The sequence below is a fragment of the Porites lutea genome, chromosome 3 (genome assembly GCF_958299795.1).
Source record: "Porites lutea chromosome 3, jaPorLute2.1, whole genome shotgun sequence".
In the NCBI taxonomy this organism is placed as follows: domain Eukaryota; kingdom Metazoa; phylum Cnidaria; class Anthozoa; order Scleractinia; family Poritidae; genus Porites; species Porites lutea.
The window spans coordinates 31,210,069-31,232,732 of NC_133203.1; the positions used below are offsets into that span (position 1 = coordinate 31,210,069).

At 36.5% G+C, this 22,664-nt stretch overlaps 1 protein-coding gene across 4 annotated transcripts in view; it reads left to right on the plus strand.

Annotated features, from left to right (window-relative positions):
* LOC140929608 (neuronal pentraxin-1-like) overlaps positions 1-17,957 on the plus strand; it is a 36,042-nt gene extending 18,085 nt beyond the window's left edge. Inside the window, exons 1-6 of one of the 4 annotated variants that reach the window (XM_073379359.1) lie at positions 6,581-6,653; positions 8,257-8,276; positions 12,505-12,717; positions 14,214-14,448; positions 15,619-15,734; positions 16,725-17,957. In XM_073379359.1, the coding sequence (XP_073235460.1) occupies positions 12,507-12,717; positions 14,214-14,448; positions 15,619-15,734; positions 16,725-16,972 (810 nt within the window). In that variant the 5' untranslated portion in view covers positions 6,581-6,653; positions 8,257-8,276; positions 12,505-12,506 and the 3' untranslated portion in view covers positions 16,973-17,957. Of the gene's footprint in view, positions 1-6,580; positions 6,686-8,215; positions 8,277-12,504; positions 12,718-14,213; positions 14,449-15,618; positions 15,735-16,724 lie in introns of those variants that run through there. The other 3 variants (XM_073379360.1, XM_073379358.1, XM_073379361.1) reach the window with 3 other exon arrangements.
* The last annotated feature ends 4,707 nt before the right edge of the window (positions 17,958-22,664 follow it).

Consider the following 22,664-nt stretch of genomic DNA (forward strand, 5'->3'; position numbering starts at 1 on the left):
TTTAGCCTCCTCCTCAGGCGCTTCGCTTCTTCAAGGTAGAGGCGAGCGACTGGTGATGAACCGCAAAGGACCATGCGAAGGTTAAAGACGGCAGGGGAAAGGCCTGACAGATCTTGTGTCGTTAGTCGTTTTCTTAACACGGCCCAATGTTTGGTGTTTTTAAGAGGCAGGTACAAAAGTCGGACCGGATCAACTCGGATCGCCTGTCCGGTTCGGATCAGCTCGGATCAACTCGGATCGAATAAAAAAATAAAAATAAAATAAAAGTGGACTTGGATCAACTCGGATCAACAAAAAAAATTAATTAGCAAAACTGAAAATTTAACCCATTTGGAGGGTAAAAAAGGCCAGATAATCCTTTTTCTTCTCTGTGGCTTTCAGCCACCATTTTGTTTTCCTAGTCCCAGTTCCTCTCGGATCATGTTACGAACTCGTGGTTGCGTTACACGACGCTCGCGCTCTGTTTCTAGGACACAGATATGGATGACCTAGAGAAAGGTAAAATCTCGACCATTTGCTTCATTTCAAAGAAAATGATAGTTTCAGTCGCCTAAAATGTATATGTTTGCTTATTTTTTAGTGTACTCAATTATTTACGAGAAAAGCATCAAAGGCCTGGTCTGTTGATCGCATTTAGTTCGTTACCGAAGAGTCAGGGGCACCCAGCGACTGTTTTCTGTAAAATAAGTAAAATATCTGTTCGGAAGAGCAAAAATTGCTGAGAATTTTCTATAGGATGGACATAGCAATCGTCCAGATTTCTAAGATCGTTCAGAGCGCTCAACCTGTTTTACTAATGGCACTAATAGAATCCAAGGAAAAAGGCATCTTTAATAAGCTGTGTTGTATAGTGTTGTTTGTCATTGGTCTAATCGACTTTAACAAGTCCAGGGGAAGCAGCTTCCAGCGAATACACTTTAGGGAGAAACGACCAAATATTTTTGATGTACTACTGAAAATAATTGAGCATTTAAGTGAATGATACTGTATTTAACATTTAATATGAATAATAACTTTGACCAGTGGACAAATAATTAATGATGCTTGATCCCTTGTTAAAAAACACCTAGGAATCTCACCAATATAACTAGAACCTTTAGATAAGAAGGGTTTATTTAAAAGAGCTGCGTTGGGTTTTGCGCAACTCGGTCTGGTTTACTGATTATTAACATGACAAAGAACAGCGAAAATCGCGAGCACCGCATAAAATCGTCAGACTAACGATTTTTCGCTATTTTCGCAAATTTTGTTAAGTCCGTAACGCGCTTTGGTTTAGTGGTTACTAACATGACAAAGAACAGCGAAAAATCGCGAGTAACGCGAAAACTCGTCAGACTGACGATTTTTCGCAATTTTCGCAAATTTTGTTAAGTCCGCAACGCGCTCTGGTTTAGTGGTTACTAACATGACAAAGAACAGCGAAAAATCGCGAGTAACGCGAAACATCGTCAGACTAACGATTTTTCGCAATTTGAGCAAGTTTTGTTAAGTCCGCAACTCGCTCTGGTTTAGTGATTATTAACATGACAAAGAACAGCGAAAAATCGCGACCAACGCAAAAAATCGTCACGCTAAAAATTTTTCGCAACACACGAAAAATCACAATTTTTGCTGCTGCATGCAAACCTGGACATAAGTGGGGACAGATGGATATATTTAAGTTGATGCTTTTGACAAAAGAAATAAAAATGCATAACTTGTTGAAGCTTACAATAACCTAACTCTCGGTATTAGATCCCTAGATTCTCGAGAGATAAGTAAAACTTAAATTTCCGTATCAGGGAAGGGGTTGAAGAGAAGGAAGGTGCCAGCATTGATGAATCCATCATTTTGGACTACCTCTGCCAATCTTGATGAGGGAGACAAAATCTCCTGTTATAAAGACAGTCTTTCCTTGCTTAATTTTTTTTAGTATTTTTTTAATATTGTACAATAAGTAATGCTGTAATATTTTTTTATCGATTCTCTCTTTTGTTGGATATTTTGTTATTGGTATCATTAGTTTTAACTTTATTTATTATTATTTAGGGGTGTAACGATTCATATTCCGTGCGATTCGATTCGATTTCGTTTATTTCGATTCGATTATGTAAATGTTTCTTATTCTTATAACATAACGCGTAATGTAAACAACATGCAACCCTAAACCCTCAATATGAGAATAGTAACAGGGACAGGAGGATTCACAGTCGCTTGGTTCATCGCTATTTTTGAGAACCTGACAAAGGCAACACAAAATGGCGCACGAACTGCTATCGTCTTTGCTCGTCAATCAAAAACGCGCATTAAAGAGTTCTGGATTCTTATTTTGGAATATAATAACTCACTGAGGGCACCCTGGAAAAGGTGTGAAAAAATCGAATCAAAATCGAAACATGGAAGCAATAATCGTGAATCGAACCGAACGGTCATAATCGCGATCAATCGAGAATTTGATTAATCGTTACACCACTAATTATATTTAGCTAGACATCTGGCATGATGTTAGCCCCATTGAAAGACTAAAACTGTTGGAATAAAGGTTGAATAAAGTATATAGTTCAGTTAAAACACAATGGTTCAATGACTACACTACTACATTTGATTCAAACTCCAGGTCTGTAGTCTCAACGTTACTTTATTGAAACACACAAATGTAAAAGAAGGGGAACGTGCTTAACCCTTTTTTAACAGAACTCACTTCAATGACAACATGCCAGTTCAATAATCTCAGTAACCCGTGTACGGCATTTTTTTTTTCTGAGCGGAAGGGGCAACTGTACACATGCTATTATCTCAGTATTAGTTCAAAAAAAAAAAACATCAACCCAATTTCCGTTGTCCAAAATCAAGGAGCAAAGTATTTTATTACTTTGGGCAAGACAGCTAGATCGAGTTTAAGTTGGATTAGGGGTGCAGGTTTTCTCTTTTGCTGACCATAACTCAATGACCTGACCACATTTCAGTTCAATAATCACGGCAGAAGTTCATAAAACATACATCAACTCAATGTCCAGTGACACTAATTTAAGGAATAGGAGCAACATTTTTTATTACTCTGGGTGAGGTGGAAGCAAGGGAAAGGGGTGACGGTTTTGCATGGCTGAGCTTCTGGTCCATACTTAAAAAAAAAAAAAAAAAAAAAGCTGGCATTTTTCATTGCTTGACACTGTTAATAGACCTGACTTTAGCCTACTAAAAAAAGTAGTGTTTTCAAATCTACTGCATATTTTTCCAGCTTGTCCAGGAGCCTGTTTTCACTGTTCTTTCCATTCGATGCTTGTGTCTTGCTTATAACTTTGTAGTTAAAATTTCTAGGAAGGGGGTTGGAGGTTAGTAGTTCTGCAGAACCATCTATAATTATTTTAACGTCCATGCATTTGGCAATTCCGTGTCCATAGGTAGTTATTATATGATCTTGTATTCCTCTGCAACTCCAAAGCAGGTCAAAAACTACCCCTTCAGAAGACTTTTGAAGGGAATTTTATGCTATAACAGGTTTGCCAAAAAAGAGAGCATGTATAAGCAATCACTGGTGTAACAACAATGGTGAATCTGAGTGGAATGATCCCAAGAACTTCATAATATTCAGTCTTTCCACCACCAGTTGGCATTAGGACAATACAATCATTATTTTCTAAAATGGCATTCACAGCATCTTGTTTGCCACGAAATTTGAAATATCCAAACACAACCTCTTTTTTTAAGTTTCTAGGGCAACATCTCCTGTCTGGCTAAATGGTAGTTACGATGGTATCTCATCAACTACATCAGCCTCTTCCATCGGGGTAACAAAATTGTCTATCAACTTAAAACCAAAGTTGCCAATAATTTATTTATTAAGGTACAAATGATGTGTTATAAAAGAGCATGGCAAAACCAAATTGGTGTACTGTGTAAAATCACAAAAACAAATAAAAAACAATACAGACAATAAGTGTTTGCTTTTCATTCGACACAGCTTCGAATTCATCGTAAAGTGAGGTATATATTAAGTAAAAAAGTAAGCAGAATTTATTTACACCAGGCTGAGCATTCAGTGACAAGTCTAGTAGCCAGTGAGGTAATCGAACAATAAAAAAATACAATTAAAAATAATAATAATAAAAAAAACTAAAGCTAGTTTTGTGGCTGTTTTCCCTTTACGTACATAAGCTTACATTGTCGAGCAAATGAGACGCAATGTTAGTATTAAGACTAGACTGGTTTGTTACCTTTTCGAGTACTCAAGATATAGCGTGCAGCAAATGGTATTTTAAAGCTTTACAAAATATCTGACTTCATTTGGCTGTTGCAACAATTCTCAGCTCGCCATTTTCATTTCGACTGGAGAGATTGTTTCATCACTGGGGACCTTAACAGAAACGGTTACTAACTTACTAATTTTCCTGGCCGGCTGTTTTCTTTGTGTGCGGCGGTTTCATTAAATTAAAGACAGTACTGTCCCGTCCGCGGCTAGTAGTTTTTCGATTTAAAGTTCGGTAGTAAACATTATGTTATTATGATGCTTGAGTCCAATGTGTGGGGTGAAAACAGCTTCCCTTTCACACACACGATGTTATAATAATAATAATGATAATAATAATAATCATCATCATCATCATCATCATCATCGTTTATTCAACCTTTTTGCAGCATAGACTGAATTACAAGGCGGATCATTAATTACATACAAAAACTTCGGAATTATGACACGCAAAAATAACTGCTAATGTTGCGGCATATCACGTTTCGCTATTTTAAACGTGATTCTAGTACTTCATGGTGCAATAATTTCCAAATCGGTTAGTTCTTGAGGATGCAGGCACAGAAACAGTTTCTCCTGTTCTAAGGGCATACGGTCTTGTGTGTGCAAGTCGCAGCACTAAGTTTCGCAGCAAGGTCGGAAGAAGAGTAACTTCGCTAGAAATGTTATGGACGCATCCTCCCTCCTCTGGTGCAACAAAATTAAGCCTGATTTCTTGAGCGCGTCCTCATAGTACAGAGAAGGAAAAGTAATTCTTAGCGCCCTCTTTTGTATTGATTCAATTTGAGCACTTAAGTATTGCGTTAGGCCAGCCCAAGCGGGGTTCGCATACTCTAAAACAGACCTTGAAAACAACATCTGCCAGACGTCTCGCCCGTTGTCTCCTTCCCGCCTTCTTTTTCGCGCACATTTTCATCGAGACAGAGAGAGAGACGTCTAGGTACGAGGCAGGGTTTTCTGATAAATTCTACCATCAAAAAAAATCTGTTGAAAGCTGTTAGCTATTCGAAGAGAGGATTGGATCAGAGAAAGACACCTCAGAGGTTGTTACTCTTTCTTTCCCTCTATCTTCTTACAGTGGAACCTCGATATTACGAAGAGCGAAGGGACTGGCAAAATTCCATCGCTATAACGAGGTTTCGTAATATCGAGGTACTTTTCCATATATTTCTTTATTACTGGTGTGAACAAAATCGTTCGTTATACCGACGACTGCGTTATAATCTGTGGAAACTCAGAAAGAAGGCAATTCATTAAGAAGACCTGAAATAGGAAGAATAATTTTAATTCTGCTTGACGGTAATAACATGCTTCAGGGCTCTCACAATTAGTTAATCGCACATGTCTTTGCGTGTCATCCCCTTGAAGTGTTTTGCTTTTCAATTTCAAGAATTCTTGACGTAAGACAAATAAGGTTTATTCTAAATGCCTATTTATGAATCCATCAGTACAGTCCAAGCAAAAAACCTTTAAATTCTTAGTTAAATAAAATATCGCACATGGCTTTTGCATGTACTCCCGTTATAAGACTGTGATTTACTTTGAATTCAATTTCACCCTCAAGCTTTTTTACGTTGCTGTGAGACAACTTCTCCTCTCAAAACATCCAGGGTAAAACCTAAATTCCTCACAAGGTATCTGTTATCTGTTAAGAAATACTTAACAAGTTAGACTTAAAACTGCTTAAGTCAGTAAAAAGACCCTCATTGAAATTTATAGACATATTCGATAGTTACCGTGTTTTGCACTTAGCTGAACTTATACTTTGAAAGTTTAATTGATAAGCATGAAGATTGGTGATATGAATATGAATTACACTGCAAGTTACAAATGGTGTAAAACTGCTCTACCATATGAATTTTACCGAAATTTACCCGAGCTGTAAGTAAATGTTTATGGAGATATTCGTGAAGGTAATGATAGAATTCTTTGCTCGAAAAAGCGGGATGTTTAAAGAGACCATGAATTATTAGATTTGTTATTCACTAGAACGGTTATCTTGGTATCTTATTTTCCATGAACAGAACATCATTTGCTAACTTCACCGTAAAAACCTAAGTCAAATGCGCCCTGTTAAGTACGATTTTCATTACAAATTTTACCATCCTCAAATGAAAACTGATTAAAACTGCCTGTAGCCAAGACATCATTACCTAATACATAGTATGTATTAGCCTAAGGATTGTTTTACGTCCCGTGGGTGTTAACCCTTTTCTTTCTAGCTATCTGATTATAAAATTCACTGTATTCCGCCAATTGTCGATTCTACGCTCAATCCGTTTCCGTGGGAATCTGTTGAATCTTAGATATAATGTATTTCGTCAAGAATATCTTTGACATAAGGAAAAGGGAGTAGCTACAACTCTTGCATCACACCGTACTTGGTATTTTATCAGGTAACACTAAAGAACCAACAATCTCGTTCAAGAGTTAGTAGATCCTAAAAGGTAAGGATAAAAGGTATGCACGTATTAAATATATATAAGTACAATTTACAAAAATAATAGTGATTGTTATAACTTTTTAACGATTAATGTCAAATCCGTGAGCCTCAAAGTTGTTCATTTTACTGGCCATCAACAATCCTCTACTGGGAATATGTTACAACCTTTCTGATGCGTAACCTAACACGTCTATTATTTTACATCAGTAATGATAGCAAGACTCTAATGAAATATTAGATTTTTAAAATTTGTATACCTATTGCGCATTTTGTTGCCTTTTTATGAATACATCAGTCCAAGCGTAAAACCCTTGAAATTCTTAGTTAAATAAAATATCACACATGGCTTTTGCATATAGACCCTTTTTAAGGCGGTGATTTGCTTTGAATTCAATTTCACCCTAAAGATTTTTACATTGCTGTGAGACAAAACTGCTCCTCTCAAAAAGTAAAGGTAAAAACCTTAATTCATTACTCAGTAATTATTGACAAATGCGTAACAAGTTAGATTACAAACTATTAAATAGGCGAAGAGAATTTATCGAGGGTTCACAAGTCTAAAGAGGCCCTAACTGAAATTTATATGCATATTTCATAGTTACTGTGCCGTGCACTTAGCTGAACTTAGACATTGAATGTTTAATTGATAAGCATGAAGATTGGTGATGTCAATATGAATTACACTGCACTTTCCAAATGGTATAAAATTGCTCTACCTTGTAAATTTTCCCAAATTTTAACCGAACTATAAGCAAATATTTATGGAGATGTTCATTAATGTAATGATTGCGTTTTTCGCTCAAAAAAGCGGAAAGTTTAAAAAGACTATTTATTATCACGTTATTTTTCGCTAGAAAAGTTCTCTTGGTATCTTATTTTCCACAGAACATCATTTGTTAACTTCACCATTAAAGTCTAAGTCAAATGCACCCTGTAAGCACGATTGTTATTACAAATTTTACCATTGAATGAAATCTGATTAAAACTGCCTGTAGCCAAGAGATGATTGCCTAAGAGATAGTAAGTATGTATTAGGATTGTTTTTCGTTCCGTGGGTGTAACCCATTTCTTTCTATCTATGTTATTTCAGTATAATTACAGTAATGATTATCGAAAATAGAGCGCTATGATTGACTAGGAGCTTCGCTTCATTTCGCTATAATCACCGCGCGGTGATTATAACATTGAAAGCTAGCAGTCTTTAAAATGGCACCCAGATTTGTTGATGTCTCGGAGTCGGAAATTGATCAAAAATTTTATTTTCTCGAATAATCATCAATGTAATTCTACTAAAACAATTAGTCGCCTCAGGCGAAGTAAATATCGGCGAATAGTCACCGAGACGAATATTCGCCGATATTCAAGTCGCCTGAGGCGATTAATTGTTAAATAAAATTCACTGTATTCCACCAATTGTCGATCGATGTTCAGTCCGTTTCTGTGGGAATCTGTTGAACCTTAGATAGAACGCGTTTCATCAAGAACATCTGTGACAGAAGGAAAGGCGAGTAGCTACAACTTCCGCATCACACCGTACTTGTTATTATTTTTATCAGGTAACACTAAAGAACCAACAATCTACTTCAGTAGTTACTTAGATCCTAAAAGGTAGGATAAAAAGGTACTCAAGTGTTAAATATATATATTAGGTACACATATAAAAAAAGATAGTTATTATAACATTTAAACGATTAATGTGAAATCCGTGAGCCTCAAAGTTGTAAATTTTATCGGCCATCAACAACCCTCTACTGGGAATATGTTACAACCTTTCTGTTGCATAACCTAACACTAACATTTTACATCAATGATGAAGTTCAAGCGAAATCGAATAAAATACTTGATTTACCTTTAAAATTTTGCTCGGAGGATGTTTAAAATTTGTATACCTATCTCGCATTTTGTTACGCAAGATCATATTCATATCCCGCACGCATATTTTGTGCGTGTTTTTTAGTGATCACATCATAACCGGAAAGTAATTTTACCATAGCCATTCCTTATAAAGTTAGCGTTTTTGCTCTATCCTGTTATACTTCCCGTTGAAACAATTAAATAAAAAAGGTACTTTCTAACGAACTTTTTTTGAGCGAACATTAATTAAAGTAACCTTTACCATTATTAATAGGTAGAACAAAAGGATCCAACTTTGTGCCCTGTAGAGAGTTAAGAACGAGAAGTCCAAAGACTACTGCAAAGCTGATTTAAGACAACGTGTACAGTAGTGGGTTTAGTTTTAATGTTAGTTTTGTCGACTGCTCGTCTGTGTCTGTATCTGTAGAGAGTTGACGTTTCATCACACGGCAGAGAAAATTTGCAGGAAAGTAATGTTCTACCCGACAATTGTTCTTGTTACCAAACGAGGGACATGACGTTGTGATCAGAGCGTTTTGAATATTTTACATCGTTTTTAAAGTACATTTTCGCCAAAAATCTGCACGTTTTTGTTGTTTTTCTCTACAACTCTTTACACCGTATTACCCCTGAGTAATTATTATTCCATTTTCAAAGCAGATCGAAGTAAACGAAAACTGATCCAGAAGTTAAAAAGTTGCGTTAATCGACCGATATCACGGCAAATTAAAATCAAAAAGGAGACCTACTTATGAGACTTTTGTAAAATCCTTTTTCAACTTAACTGTTTGTTTGCCGAAATAAATGTTCAACGTTTGTTAATAAAGGAGAACTTTCAAAGCTAGAATGATGTATTTGGCGGCCATATTGTTTTTCTTCATTCTGGGGAGAGAGATCATGTAGCAAGTTCTTCTCACGCTAAAAGCCAAATGGTTTGCTACACTAACCTAAAACAATGGAAATAATGATAAACAATGTTGTGTTAATGTTTTCCCCGACCTATGAAAAGACACCTTACGAGCAGGGAGAGAATCGTACGGTCATACTGTTCAGTCGGTGGCCGCGAGATCGATTAGTTCATAAATTTTTAAACGTTCCCCGGCATGGACCAAGCCTGAAAGGGTATTAATGGGTTTATTGTGAGCTTTACGTCTGGCTTCGATCAGTTAAAGATTTAATTCTTCACGGAAACCGAAAAACAAATATCCTTGAAAACTGTCAATCACCATAGAGAAGGAATATATACCTCTTTTAAACTTCCATTGTCATTACTTATCGAGGTGGTCCAGTCTATGGAGGCGTTCACTTTTAGTTCTAACGTGTTTGGAGGGTCCGGGTTCGAATCCCCTTGAAGCAGATTACTCGTGACTTTTTTTATTTTTTATTTTTTATTTTTTACTCTCTTTTTTACCTGTGTGGTGCATATAGCTAGTAACATAATGTGGTAAATCGAAAGCAAAATTTACAGGAATATAAAAAATGCCATATATGTCATAGCGTATCAACCGGTATTTATAGTAATACTGGACACTGTACCCAGTTCAAACGTCGAATTTCACATGTGCCTAATATAATTCGTATGTGTAATCAAATGGTGACGTGTGAAATTATTCCCTAATTTCACGAGTATACCATTTGATTACCTATTAATATCATGGGTGACGAATTACCTTAGCAATCTTGGATTTTTAAAATGTTTATCCTGGATCGTATCGATCGAGAACTTCTTCCTCTCAAATGTTAAGACCTTAAATTTGGCTTATAAAGTTCAGAATTTTTCAGACTTTTTCGGCAAAATACCTGTTAGAATCCTTCTTGATGTTCTCTTGTGTGTTCAGGTTTTCTAAAGCGTCTTTTTGTGCCCTGACATCTTCATTCACGGCATTTTAAAACTTCATCGCCATCTTGACATTGAGACTTACGGAAGGTTGCCATGGCAATTTTGTAATTTCACATGTGAACTTACAAATTAACGCTGAAATTTCGCGCCAAAATTAAGGAGTAATTCGTCACCTATGATATTAGAGAGGTAACTGCTTTGGGATGCGCCGTCTGAATCAACAGTTTCAAATTAAATACGACTTTGCCGAATCTGCGACTGAATTACAGTCGAAAATTCGACTTAGCTTCAACATTTCATCTAGAAGTCGCATTTCACATGTTCCGAATATAATGCATTAATTTTAGAAACCCTTATCCATATTGGGTATCAATTTTTTCTAGAGACTCGGAAATATTTAAACAAACGGATTTAAATTCGGCACCATTATCTCCGACGTCTGAATCAACTGCCGTCTTTAATTACTTTCTTCGACTAAAATAGGTGTTTGGCACTCATAAGAAATTCTACGTTTGAAAGGGGCCTAACATGACATAAGTCTCAGCTTAGTGGTTTGCAGGCTGTACGTTCTTAAGCTAGTTGTTGTTGTTTTTTTTTTCGTTTCAGTAAGAGCAATTCCTATCTCTTCGTAAATCCATTTTATTAATCGGCTTGTGCCACGACTTAAGAATGAGCTGTATTAGTTGATTTTGTACGCCACTGGACATGAATTTGTATATAAAAGAGAGCGATCAATTTTTATCCACTCATTTCAATAAAAGCAAATGGCATCACTTCTCACTATAACGGACAACCTCGAACCATGAATTCGTCGTAGAAATTTGCGGCACCGAAGAAAAAAGAAAAAGCTAACCCTTTTTGATCAAATTATTTCATGTTTTAAACTCGAAGCTTTATATAGTGTAAAATAATTATAATATACTTTTACCGGTATCACTTGTAATAATAACAATAATAATAATAATAATAATAATAATAATAATAATAATAAAATAACAATAATAATAATAAATAATAATAATAATAATAATAATAATAATAAATAATGATTCTAATGTAAACTTCTATTTCTATAGTATTATTTGTAATTTGGATTACAAAACAATTGATCTCGAAAGACATTGCTTTTAAAACAAAAACCAGCGATATAAATTAAAGAAACCTTTACCATCGATATCAATAAGTAGGAGAATATTTTTATTGTTAATTTGTTTTAACGTGTAGGCGTATTTTTGCATTCGGGGTTGTCATCTTCTGTGCGCAAATACTGCAATAAAGACCAGGCTGTAACATTTTGAGAAAAAAAAAAAACATGAGTTTTACATGACCAACCAGTTATGTGTCCATTTCCCTGGAAAATTCATATTTTGGGATTTTTTTGCTTCCTAAGCATCTTTTTATACTAAGATTAGTTTTCCTGTTAAAAAATGTCTCGATTTACACGAGTTTTAAGTAACATGAAATATATTTAAATAATTCTAAATGGCGGATCCAAGATGGCGCCGGTGCTTTATAATTATTATTATAATAAATGAAGTCATCCTGACATCACTGCTATTGCTAAAGATCATTTATGCGTTAGCCAACTTCCTTGATTTTATCAGAGACCTTACTATTGAAGTATTTTTCACTTTACGTCTACTTTGAGGGGAAATTGGATTCTGCCAATAAATTCAACAACATGGTGACATAATGACGTCAGATTGCGTCACTGTGTCGAACAACTCATGCCCAGTAGTTGGAAATAATGAGTACATTGTTATGTTTAATTTTGCTGGCCGTAGGATCTGCGGTTTTGAAGTGATAGAGGCGGGACTTCGTAGTCCTCCTTCCCCCGGGCAGGAAGGAAAAAAAAAAAGAAAAAGAAAAAAAGGCCCGGTCTCAATAGCGTTAAGACCACGCTTGAAAACGCAAACCGATTCAATAAGTGCTAAAGTATTTGTCTAGCTGTACTTCATTTATGGAAATTTAGAGGAATTTTTTTGAACTCATATTTATTTGTTTCCCATTCCTTGATAATGGTAACATGAGATCGCCGAAACGTATGAACGTTTTGTCGTTGAATTTTTACATGTTAATGTTTCTCTGAATCATTATTAATAAAAAATTATAGTTTAATTCGTTTTATTTTTGATATTACAGACATGGTTGCTAAAAAGTTGATTGCCTTTGTTGCCTTTGTGATGCTGATTACCTTACTGGAGCAGATCAAATCAGGAGTCCATGCAGGGCGCATGACAAAACCTAAAAAGGCAGGCCGAGTTAAAGTGATCCATACAGGTCCTCGTGTTAGGAAGCTCAAAAAAAAGGTTGAAGAATTGGAGAAGCAGCTCGCCTCTATGGAACAGTGTGAACGTAAGAAACATTTTACTTCACTGTATTATTCTCTTTAACCAAGTAAACTGAAAACAAATTAAACTAAACTGACTTTATGCCCTTCCTTTGCGCACATACACTGGAATCAAAGGCGATATTAGGCAACAAGGAATCAAACGGGCCACTGTAAATAGACCTCTTTAGCTTGTATGTTTTGTTTTCCCAATAGAGGTCCCTGGGGAATCTGACCTTTTGTCTGTTTATAAATTATGCGTACATATGCAGGTGAATAAGACGAAATTAGAGAGAAATAGTTCTCTATAGTATTATCACATGACCTGTATTGGGAAAACAAAACATTTAAGCTGAATAGGTCTATTGTGAGGTCTAGCTAGAATTTAACAAACTATTCCATAATAATATCCTTTAACTTTCCTGTAAGTAATGGTAACAGGACTGAGTGGAGTCCAATTCGGTCTGTAATCATACGAGCGATTAACAAAATCGGACGACCGCGTAGCGGGAGTCCGATTTGTTTAATCACGAGTATGATTACAGACTGAATTGGACGACACGAAGTTCTGTTACCAATTAATCATAACTGTAACAAAATTTGTGATATATAAGGCTCTTTTTTGAAATCAAAACACAGGAAATTCCTTTTTTTTTTGCTAGTAGTGAAAAAAAAAAAGCCATTTAAGAGCGCGCGTGATGGCGCGCACTGTCCAATTACTTAGGCATGACGCGTACTGTCCTATTAAATTGTCCAATTAAGGCTGAAATCAGGGCAGTTGATAGCCAATCAGATTTGAGAATTTTGTTATAGTTATGATTATAGTGATAATGGTATTAATTGAAAAAGGGATTTATTTAAATAATTAAAGCAGCCTGAGAAGGTCTCTTATATCAGCAAATGCAATAAATAAATATATGCATGAAGCGGAGAAGGTTTATTGCATCCCCACACAAGTCTTAATTAAGAAATTGTTATGCACCGTTATTAAATATCAATCTAGTAGAACGTATAAAACTTTGCGTTAATGCGATGTTGGGTTGGATTATAATTTGGCTGCATGATTCTTCTTTTTGGGGTTTAAAAAATGATTGATAAATAAATACTCCAGCCTCCACCGCATTTGTTTTATATATTGTGGGGATTTATTGAATATGATTGGAAAACTAAACAAGGATAGTAGACTCAATTTTTAATGGACCTTTGTTTTAATTTCCCTCAAGAAAGGAGTCTTTTTTTTTTTCTTTTTTTCTTATTAAAAGCATAAAATTGTGCGTGAGTAAAACAAAGTCGACCTAGGACTCCGCGGGCAACAACGCCACTTCCAGTTTTCAAAAATGTTAAACTTTATTAAACAAAGCAAAACAAAACAAAGCTTTCAGAGCTTTGCTCAGGTTCTGTAGAATTTCCCTCGCTTGCTATTGTGAAACCCCAGCCGCGGATCTGCAAACATTAATCTCACTCTTACAATGGGTACCTATGATTTTCTTAATTTGCAGTATGGTATGTTCCTATTTTATAGCTTGTGAGTCAGCCAAAACAGAGAGTTTCCTGTTTGAAAGTCATACAGTAACTGACTACCTTGAAGTTGAAGTTGAAGGCCTGAATGAGCCATTGGATGCATTAACTTCATGTTCCTGGGTCAAATTTAGAGATTCTTCTTTTTCTTCTGAGTTTGTTCTCTGCACTCTTGGCTGGCAGTTTTGCTTGGGCCGACAATCTAACAAGCTTTTGATGAAAACGAAAGGTGGATTTAGGTAACTGATGAAAAACCTTTGTTGTGGTCTTAACTCTGAATAATGCTAGTATTTGAAGTTCAGGTCATTTATATGTATTTTTGTGTGTTTACATGTGATTTGTTACACTTTGTCATAGTCGTCTATAACACGTTCTCGTCGACAACTTGTTCAAATCTTGGACAGACTGTGGTCATGCATACACAAGAGTACTGCACAGGCTGCATTTCACGTTTAACTAAGGAACATTTCTATATTGAACGTTGATGTGACACGTTTAACAACATAAACAGTTCAAGACTCACATCTACGGTCGAACTAGTCATGCACGAGTCGATGGTTCAGGTAGCCTACGAGGATCAAACCATAGAGGATGTGTTTGGAGAAGAAATCTAAGCGCAAGTCTAAGCGGTTAAATTGTCTCTGAAAATTCTTCGTAGTAGTCTAGTATGTATGGTGAACAAAGGGATCAATCCGCACCTTAGGTACTTGCTTGAAACAGGTTTTAAAATGGAGAAAATGCAACAATCACCTCTGTCAAGGAAGAAGAATCGGTCACCCAAGAGTTATTTCAGCGATAAGCCTTTAACTTGGAAATATGTAGTTGTACAGTTTTAAGAATGTTGTAGCTTATGGTGGGAAATTTTCCTTATGAAAGCTGGTCGCACATGGTTGCTCGCCCGTGTGTTGCACACAAACAACTGTATTTGTACCCACTAGAACGGAATGGAAAGTTAGACTAGGTCCTGCCAGTACATTTCTGTGGCATGTTTTTTTAATCAATGTTTGGATGTAAACGGTGGGTTTTTCTAACTTCTAGACGTTGCAAAATAACTGACTAAGATAATAAACCCAGTTTGTTTTAACAACACCAGTGAAATACCACGTGAAACATGATATCTTCGCATGTGAAAAAGTCACCGTAATAAATCGCCCCTTTCAAGCAAAAAAACTATTAAATGAAATGGTTTGGTATTTCATTGGTATCTATATAATAAAAAGAACATTACATGGCTGCTTGGAGACACGACATTTCTCTTCTCGTATTGAAAAAATATTTGACTCTTTCGCTGCGCTCACAGGTGAAATATTTTTTTAACACTTGAAGGGAAATTTTGTATCTCCGCGCGGCCATAAAATATCCTCTTTGTAGCTCGCATTACTAACTTTTAGTTTTGAATATTTTAATAGCCCTTTAAACATTATCATACGTTTTAACGAGTGGAGCAACTACTGCATAACAAAGGGATCAGGCGAATGGAAGGTGTACGTAGATGGAACATTCAAGGCATCTTTACCAGATCCAGGTGACTTGCCTTTCTTTGATTCCGACGAGGATGATGAAGATGATGATGATAATGATGATGATCATTTAATTTTGAAGGATGAGTTATTAGGTCATCTCACTCAAGTGAATGCAATTGTTTTCACGCTCAACCAATGGTATCATTGTACGAAGATCCACTCAAGCAAATTCTCCAATACAGGAGTATTCTCCCATTCCACTACCCTTAAAGTGAAGTTACATTTACCCTGTGGTTGGGCGAAAATCGCTATAATTAACGGGCCCAGAAAGCTGTTATTGTTTATATTCAACATCGAGGTTTTAATACTTTTGCAGTTAATATCCATAAAATATTTTAGTTAACAAAAATCGTTTAGTTAGTTAGTTTAGTTAGCAAAAATCTTTCAGCCTTTTTGTCGTTTAGATATTCATTTGAATATTTGATTTCCAGTCCCAAAAGTTAGAGATACTTTAGAGAAATAGGTATTTGGATGAAGTAAGGCTCCGTAGGACTCGGCAAGAAAAGAACACAAAAAACCCGCGCTTCTCAATCCTAAGAACTACGCACTAAACAACTGACCATTGCACGCCAATTACTAGCCATATGGATGTTTGGTAAACCGGGGAGTACTGGTTTTTTTATATCGGTATTTGGAAATTTCTGACCAGAATTTTAGAAATAGTGAGCTAAATTTGAATCAGGGATATTGTAGAGGATATCTTAGGTTATCACGGCGTTTTGAGGACAACACAAAACAGTTACCCTCGTTCGGTGACCTTCGAGTTCTCACCAGTAACAAACGAGCAAGCGTAATAGATACTGTTTTAATTGGGCAATAGCAAGGTTTACGGCTGTGGTTACTTCAAGAGCGGTCTCCTGATCTTTATAATAATAAAAGAACATGTTTCCCCTTAATCCTAACCCTAAAAAAAAGTTCTCTATTGAATTAAACAACTGAAAAATCACTCTGATGTAGACCTGTCAAAGTAATAAATCTTTCTTTTTACATAGGAGCAATCATCGTCGAGGAAGGTAGAATGGTATATGGAAAATATTACAAGGACAGTTCCGGAAGCAGTTTTTTCTCTGAATCTACCTTCGTCGGAGAAATGGCAGGCATCAATGTCTGGGATCGTGTGCTGAGTGAAGCAGAGATATCAGAAATGTCCAAGTCATGCACTTCCGGGAAGGGCAACATTGTTAGCATGGTTGAATTAAAGATCATGGGCGGAGTAAAGAAAATCCCCGTCTCTTGTTAAACTGGCCACTATTTTGGATTTCTACAAAGCCGTTGGGTCAGCTGTAGGGAAGCTGGAGGGATTCTTTTGGGTCTTTGTATCAATCGTCAATCAGCCGTTGTCCTATTCTTATTAGGCTGATTTAGCAACAACAACAACAACATAAGATTTATTTGAATGACTATAATTATGTAGTTACAGTTTAGCAAAAGCTTTAACATAAAAAAACAATTTATAAAAATGATAATGCAATACAATGATTACCACAGTCAAGTGTCATCAGCATGATTTGATAACAAATTAATACGTAAATCATTACATAATGAGACAAATTTCAACAAATGTGAATTTACGGAAAAAACGGACGGGAACGTCAGTTGACGACTTGAAAGCGCGCGGGAAGGACCAAATACGACTTCCATTGCCCAATTTTCCCTTCTGCCACTGGTCAAGCCAGATGTTTGATTTGCGCGCGCCGTTGTCAAATGACGTTCCCGTTATGTTGCTAAATCGGCCTATTTACGTCTTTCAATTGGGCTGCAGAAATTTGTTGGAGGTTCGAAATCAGAAATTTAAAATACAAAAGACTACCGAAATTATTAGTTATAATAGGTGAATAAACTGACACAAACCCTGAATCGCTGAGGCCAACAAACAGCCAACACAAAACAATTCTGAATTTTTCAGCTGTTTGCCGCTATAACTAATAAAGTATCAGAATAAATGGCATTAACCTTTACTTAAGAAAATAAAAATCATAACAAGGGTGAGGAATTAACTAAAAAGGGTAATTATTGAATTCTGATTTATGTTTTTTTTTTTTTTTATTAGAGTGGCCCTTTTGAATAAATGAAGACAAAACAGGCTCTTATTACGCACAGTTGACCCAGGCTAAGTGATAGTACCAAACTGAGAAACCTAATATGTATAATTACAGTGTAAGGGCAGTCTGGTGTAAGGGGTAATGTTAAGATACTAAAACTTGTGGGAAATATTAAATAAAAGTCAATGGAACTTACTCTGCAGTTTGTTTTTGTTGTCCATAAAATGTTCACAACGGATTCTCGTGAAATCTGAATAAATTCTTGCTTCATTCCGAACGGATCGAGGTTTATAATCTCGTAGCGCGCAGAGCGCGTGCACCGCGCGTAACTCCCACAAGGATTGCAAAGTGAATCATGTAGCAGCTCTCCTAGCCCTTTGGTCCGATACCCTAACCATGAAACAATGGGAAATAATAATAACTGATGATGTGTTATTGTTTTCTGCGACCAATGAAGAATTAAACACCTTACGAGCAGCTCCTACATCACTGCGCAAGACAAGCTTGATCGGTCTAAACGTATTCGTTCTACCCCCCCCCCCCGGATTTCTATAGATTTAAAACAAAGCATGCACATGCCATTAAGTCCAACAATCCGCATGCTTGGGCAAACTTCAGGAGAATACGCAATAAAGTAAACACCGATATTAAATCAGCCAAAGAATTATGTTATTGCCAACGAGCAAGCCGAGCGAAGACGGTCGGCTTGCGAGACGGCTAGAAAAATGTAAGGTGCAGATTACCAGGGGATTTTAGTGGCGTTAGATTTCACGAGTAGTTTCACGCGACTTCTGATGACCTTTGTTGTAAACAAACCTTCAAAGCTCGGCCATTGTTCTCTGCCACAGTACCGTACTTGTACGAACTACAACTCGCTATTTCAAGTCCGCAATGTCGGTTATTTCCCTTTCGCTGTTTGAAACTCGACAAGTTTAAGGTTCCAAATGTCTAAGCAGAAGAATTAGAGAAATTTAAAGGCCAAGAGCATGGCAGAAATGTAGGAGCGAGGAGTGCTTGTAGTGGAAATTCTCGCCTCAGCAGCTGAAATGGTTTTATAAAGATTGGAACTAAAACCGGTGATGTAGGCAAATTATTTTTCTTTCGTTAGCACTTAGCGAAAGCTACAACTAGTAGATATAAGTTTACTGACACTGACAATGATCCTGGTAAGACTTGGCAATTGATCGATGAGCTTACCTCGCGTAAGTCTGACAAGTCATCTATTTGAATTTCGATAATTAATGCTCCCGATTTGTCAAATGCTTTCAACGATCACTTTTCATCAATCAGACCTAAACTTGCTAATGAAAATCCTTTATTAAACGGCAATTATACCAGCTTTCTCAAACTCATTAATAATTCATTAAGAAAATACAAAGGAAATTAATGTTTAATGAGTGTTTGGAAATCGGATGAAACACTGCTTAGTATTTGCATCCTTAATTTCTCCTTCAAAAATGATTTTGTTTGAGAAGAAATATCAAACATTGGACACAGTGTTTCATCACCAGATGAAACACCTCGAAGTTCGTCAAAAATACTCCGCTGCGCGTCGTATTTTCAACTCTCTTCTCGGTGTTTCATCTGGTGATGAAACACTGCATCTCATGTTTGATATATTACATCAGAAATATATTAACGGCATTGACAAAAGCTTTCAATTCCGTCCTACTAATGACAGACAAGTTTTAACATTACCAAACTCAATACGTTTAAGGGCAGCGGCATTGACAAAATATCTAGTCAGCTTATTGGATATTGCGGCGATGTTATTTCGCCATATCTTACACTTATCTTTAATCGGTCTCTAGTTACTGGCATTTTTCCTGATGACTGGAAAGCAGCCAAATTTACTGTGTTATTTAAACAAGGTGAAACGAGTGACATGGATTAACGATCGTCCGCCGGTATCGGTGATCTCCGTGGTAGCAAAAGTTTTTGAAATGATTGTCTATAATCAGCTTTCTAACTACCTTTCTGAGCATAATATTCCATCCAAACACCAATCTGGCTTTCGTTTCTTTCATTCGACCGTTACAGCTTTATTAGAAACCACCGATAGCTGGGCCTATAACATCGATCGTGGAAACGTAAACGCCGTTGTCTTTTAGACCTTAAGAAAGCATTTGACACTGTCGACCACCATACTTTATCATCTAAATAACATCTTTATGGAATAAATGGGAACGCCCAACAAGTGGCTCTCTTCGTACTTAGACAATCGCACTCAGCAATGCTTTGTTAACGGTTCCCTTTCTAATACTTGCACTCTCTTATGCGGGGTTTCCCAGGGAACAATACTAGGTCCTCTATTGTTCCGTCTTTGCATTAATGATTTACCAAGTTGTTTATCAAGCTCAGAACCTAGAATGTGTGCTGATGATATTCATTTAACATGTGCTGGTAACGAAATCTATTCCATTCAGTCCTCTCTAAATCGAGATCTGCTAAATATTAGTCATTGGCTGACGGCGAATAAACTGACCTTTGATATGACTAAAACCGAATTTATGTCAATTGGTACAAGGCAAAAATTGAATAATTTACCTTCTCCAACAGCTATAGAAATTAATGTCACTCGTATAAATCAAGTCTATTCAACCAAATCTCTCAGTATAATCATAGACGGAAATCTTACTTGGGTTAACCATATCGACTTATTATTGAAAGAAATTGCTGCTGGTATTGGAGCTATCAAACGAATCATACACTATGTACCTCCGCAACTCTACATGATATATCTACCTGGGTATCGTTCAATCGCACTTTGATTATTGTAATGTTGTCTGGGGTAATTGTGGTAAAACCCTTTTGCAAGACTCCGAAACCGCGCTGCTCGCATTCCTACTCATTCCAGTCATGATGCCTACGCCGATGGAGATAAGCATGTTTTAGCTATGTTTTTAAACTAGGAATTATTTTGAGTGAATAATAAAACAATTATGAAGTCGGCTTTTGTATTATATGAAGAATTATGCAGTTCCCTGCTTTGCTCGGCGCGACAGCAAACCCACGTGACTTCCGTTTCCGTCACCAGTAAAGTAGCGACGTCCACATTGGAGTCATGTGGTATTTTAGTTCCATTCCTTGTCTCTTTTTCTTTTTGCTGCCTCTTCCTCGATCGGCAAGCTTCGTTCGTTCCTACGGAGCATCAGACAATATTTTACCATGTTTGAAACACGATCTCACGTCACCGACAAAGCAGGGTAAATTGTGATTGAGTGCCACGGGCAGCCCAGCGACAAAGGCGATTTATTCTATTGCCACCGGTTGTAAAAACTAAGAACAATCAAGGTCACAGGTAATTCTACTGAGCAATGTGACGTCCACCCGTCCATTCGTGCGAAAGACCAATTTGTAATGTCTTATTTTCCTAGTTCATGTTTATCCCTTCCTCTGGCAGTGTTAACAAAGGATTAGAACCAGGAGGAGAGGCACGCAATTTGGCTTGTATCACAAAGTGCAAAGAGTTAGATAACTAAGTACGTTCGATTTGAAACAACAGCAACAACTAAACAAAAAGAAACAAAAAAGTGCTTTTATTGAATGCCGGTGACTGCACACAAAAGCTGTGAGTCAAAAATTCGTTCTACCTATGTCCAAAACAAGTCTAAATTAGGATAATGTCCAATACCGAATGGTATCATCGTCAGCGTTTATTATTTCTTGCTGTTTTCTTTTCTTTTTCTTTTGTTTTTTCTTTGCTGGTTTGTTTTGTCTTGATTTTTCTTGTGGTTGAGTATATCTCTAACGTACCTTTATAATTATACATGTAATATTGGCCTGTACATTAGTCATAGGTTCTACAAAAATTATCTGTGTAAAGCTCAGTGTCATTTCTTCAGTCGTTTTATTTAAAAGTAGATGGTGGTCAACTAGAAAGCTGTCCACCGCCCGACACACATTTGAAAACCCGTACCGTGGTTATTTTATTTTGTAATAATCTATTGTAACTATGCTTTTCTTTCTATGTTATTCTCTGTAAATAGTGTGAAATAAATGAACCATGAACCACTGAGTTATGGATGTACACACATGGACGTTGCTAAGCACAAAAGAAGGAGAGTCTCCAAAAGGGTTCTTTAATCCCGTAATCCCGACCTTAATTTCCGCGCAATCCCGTAACCCCGATGGTTATTTTTAACATCCCACCTTCCGTGCAAACTTGCAATCCCAAATCTCGCCCCCATTTTGCTTTAAGGTCCCGTATCCCGGATCCCGAAAAACCAATCAAGGACCCACAAGAAAATGCGACAGACTAGCTTTTTGAGAACTTAGCAATCCTTCTAAGTGCGTTCATAACTCAAAAGTAAACGCACTGAGCCATATGCCATTTGTTCTGTAACATAATAAAAACAGAAAAACATATATTTGCCCTCATGTAACTGGTAGCTGGTAGTAGGGGTGTCTATATCAACTTAATTGTTGAAACACACCGTTTCAATGTTTCAGAATATGTTTGTGCTGTAACACGCAATTTGCGATGATTCATCTCTCAAAATCTCCCTTGGCCTAGAGTCAAAGAGGGCGCTTTCAGTGGTCAATACTTTTTGGAAATCTTTTATTATTGCTCTATCTGCAAAATTTTTTGTGTGGTATAAATTCACTTTCGTTTCTTTTGATCGAAAAATATTTGAATTTTAAATCTAATTCATTGAAGGAACATTGACTAACATTTTTGTGAGAACTAAGTATTTTGCACAGTAAGCGATACACTTTTTTAAAGATAATATTTACTTACAATATATATCCAAAACAAGTAGGTATTCATAGATTTGGGATGACATTGAGCAAGTGCCTTACACATATATATTGGCCCTTGAATTTAGAATTTAGAATAACAATATGTTCAAACCTAATTTTGTATAACAACAACTTCAGAAAAATTGT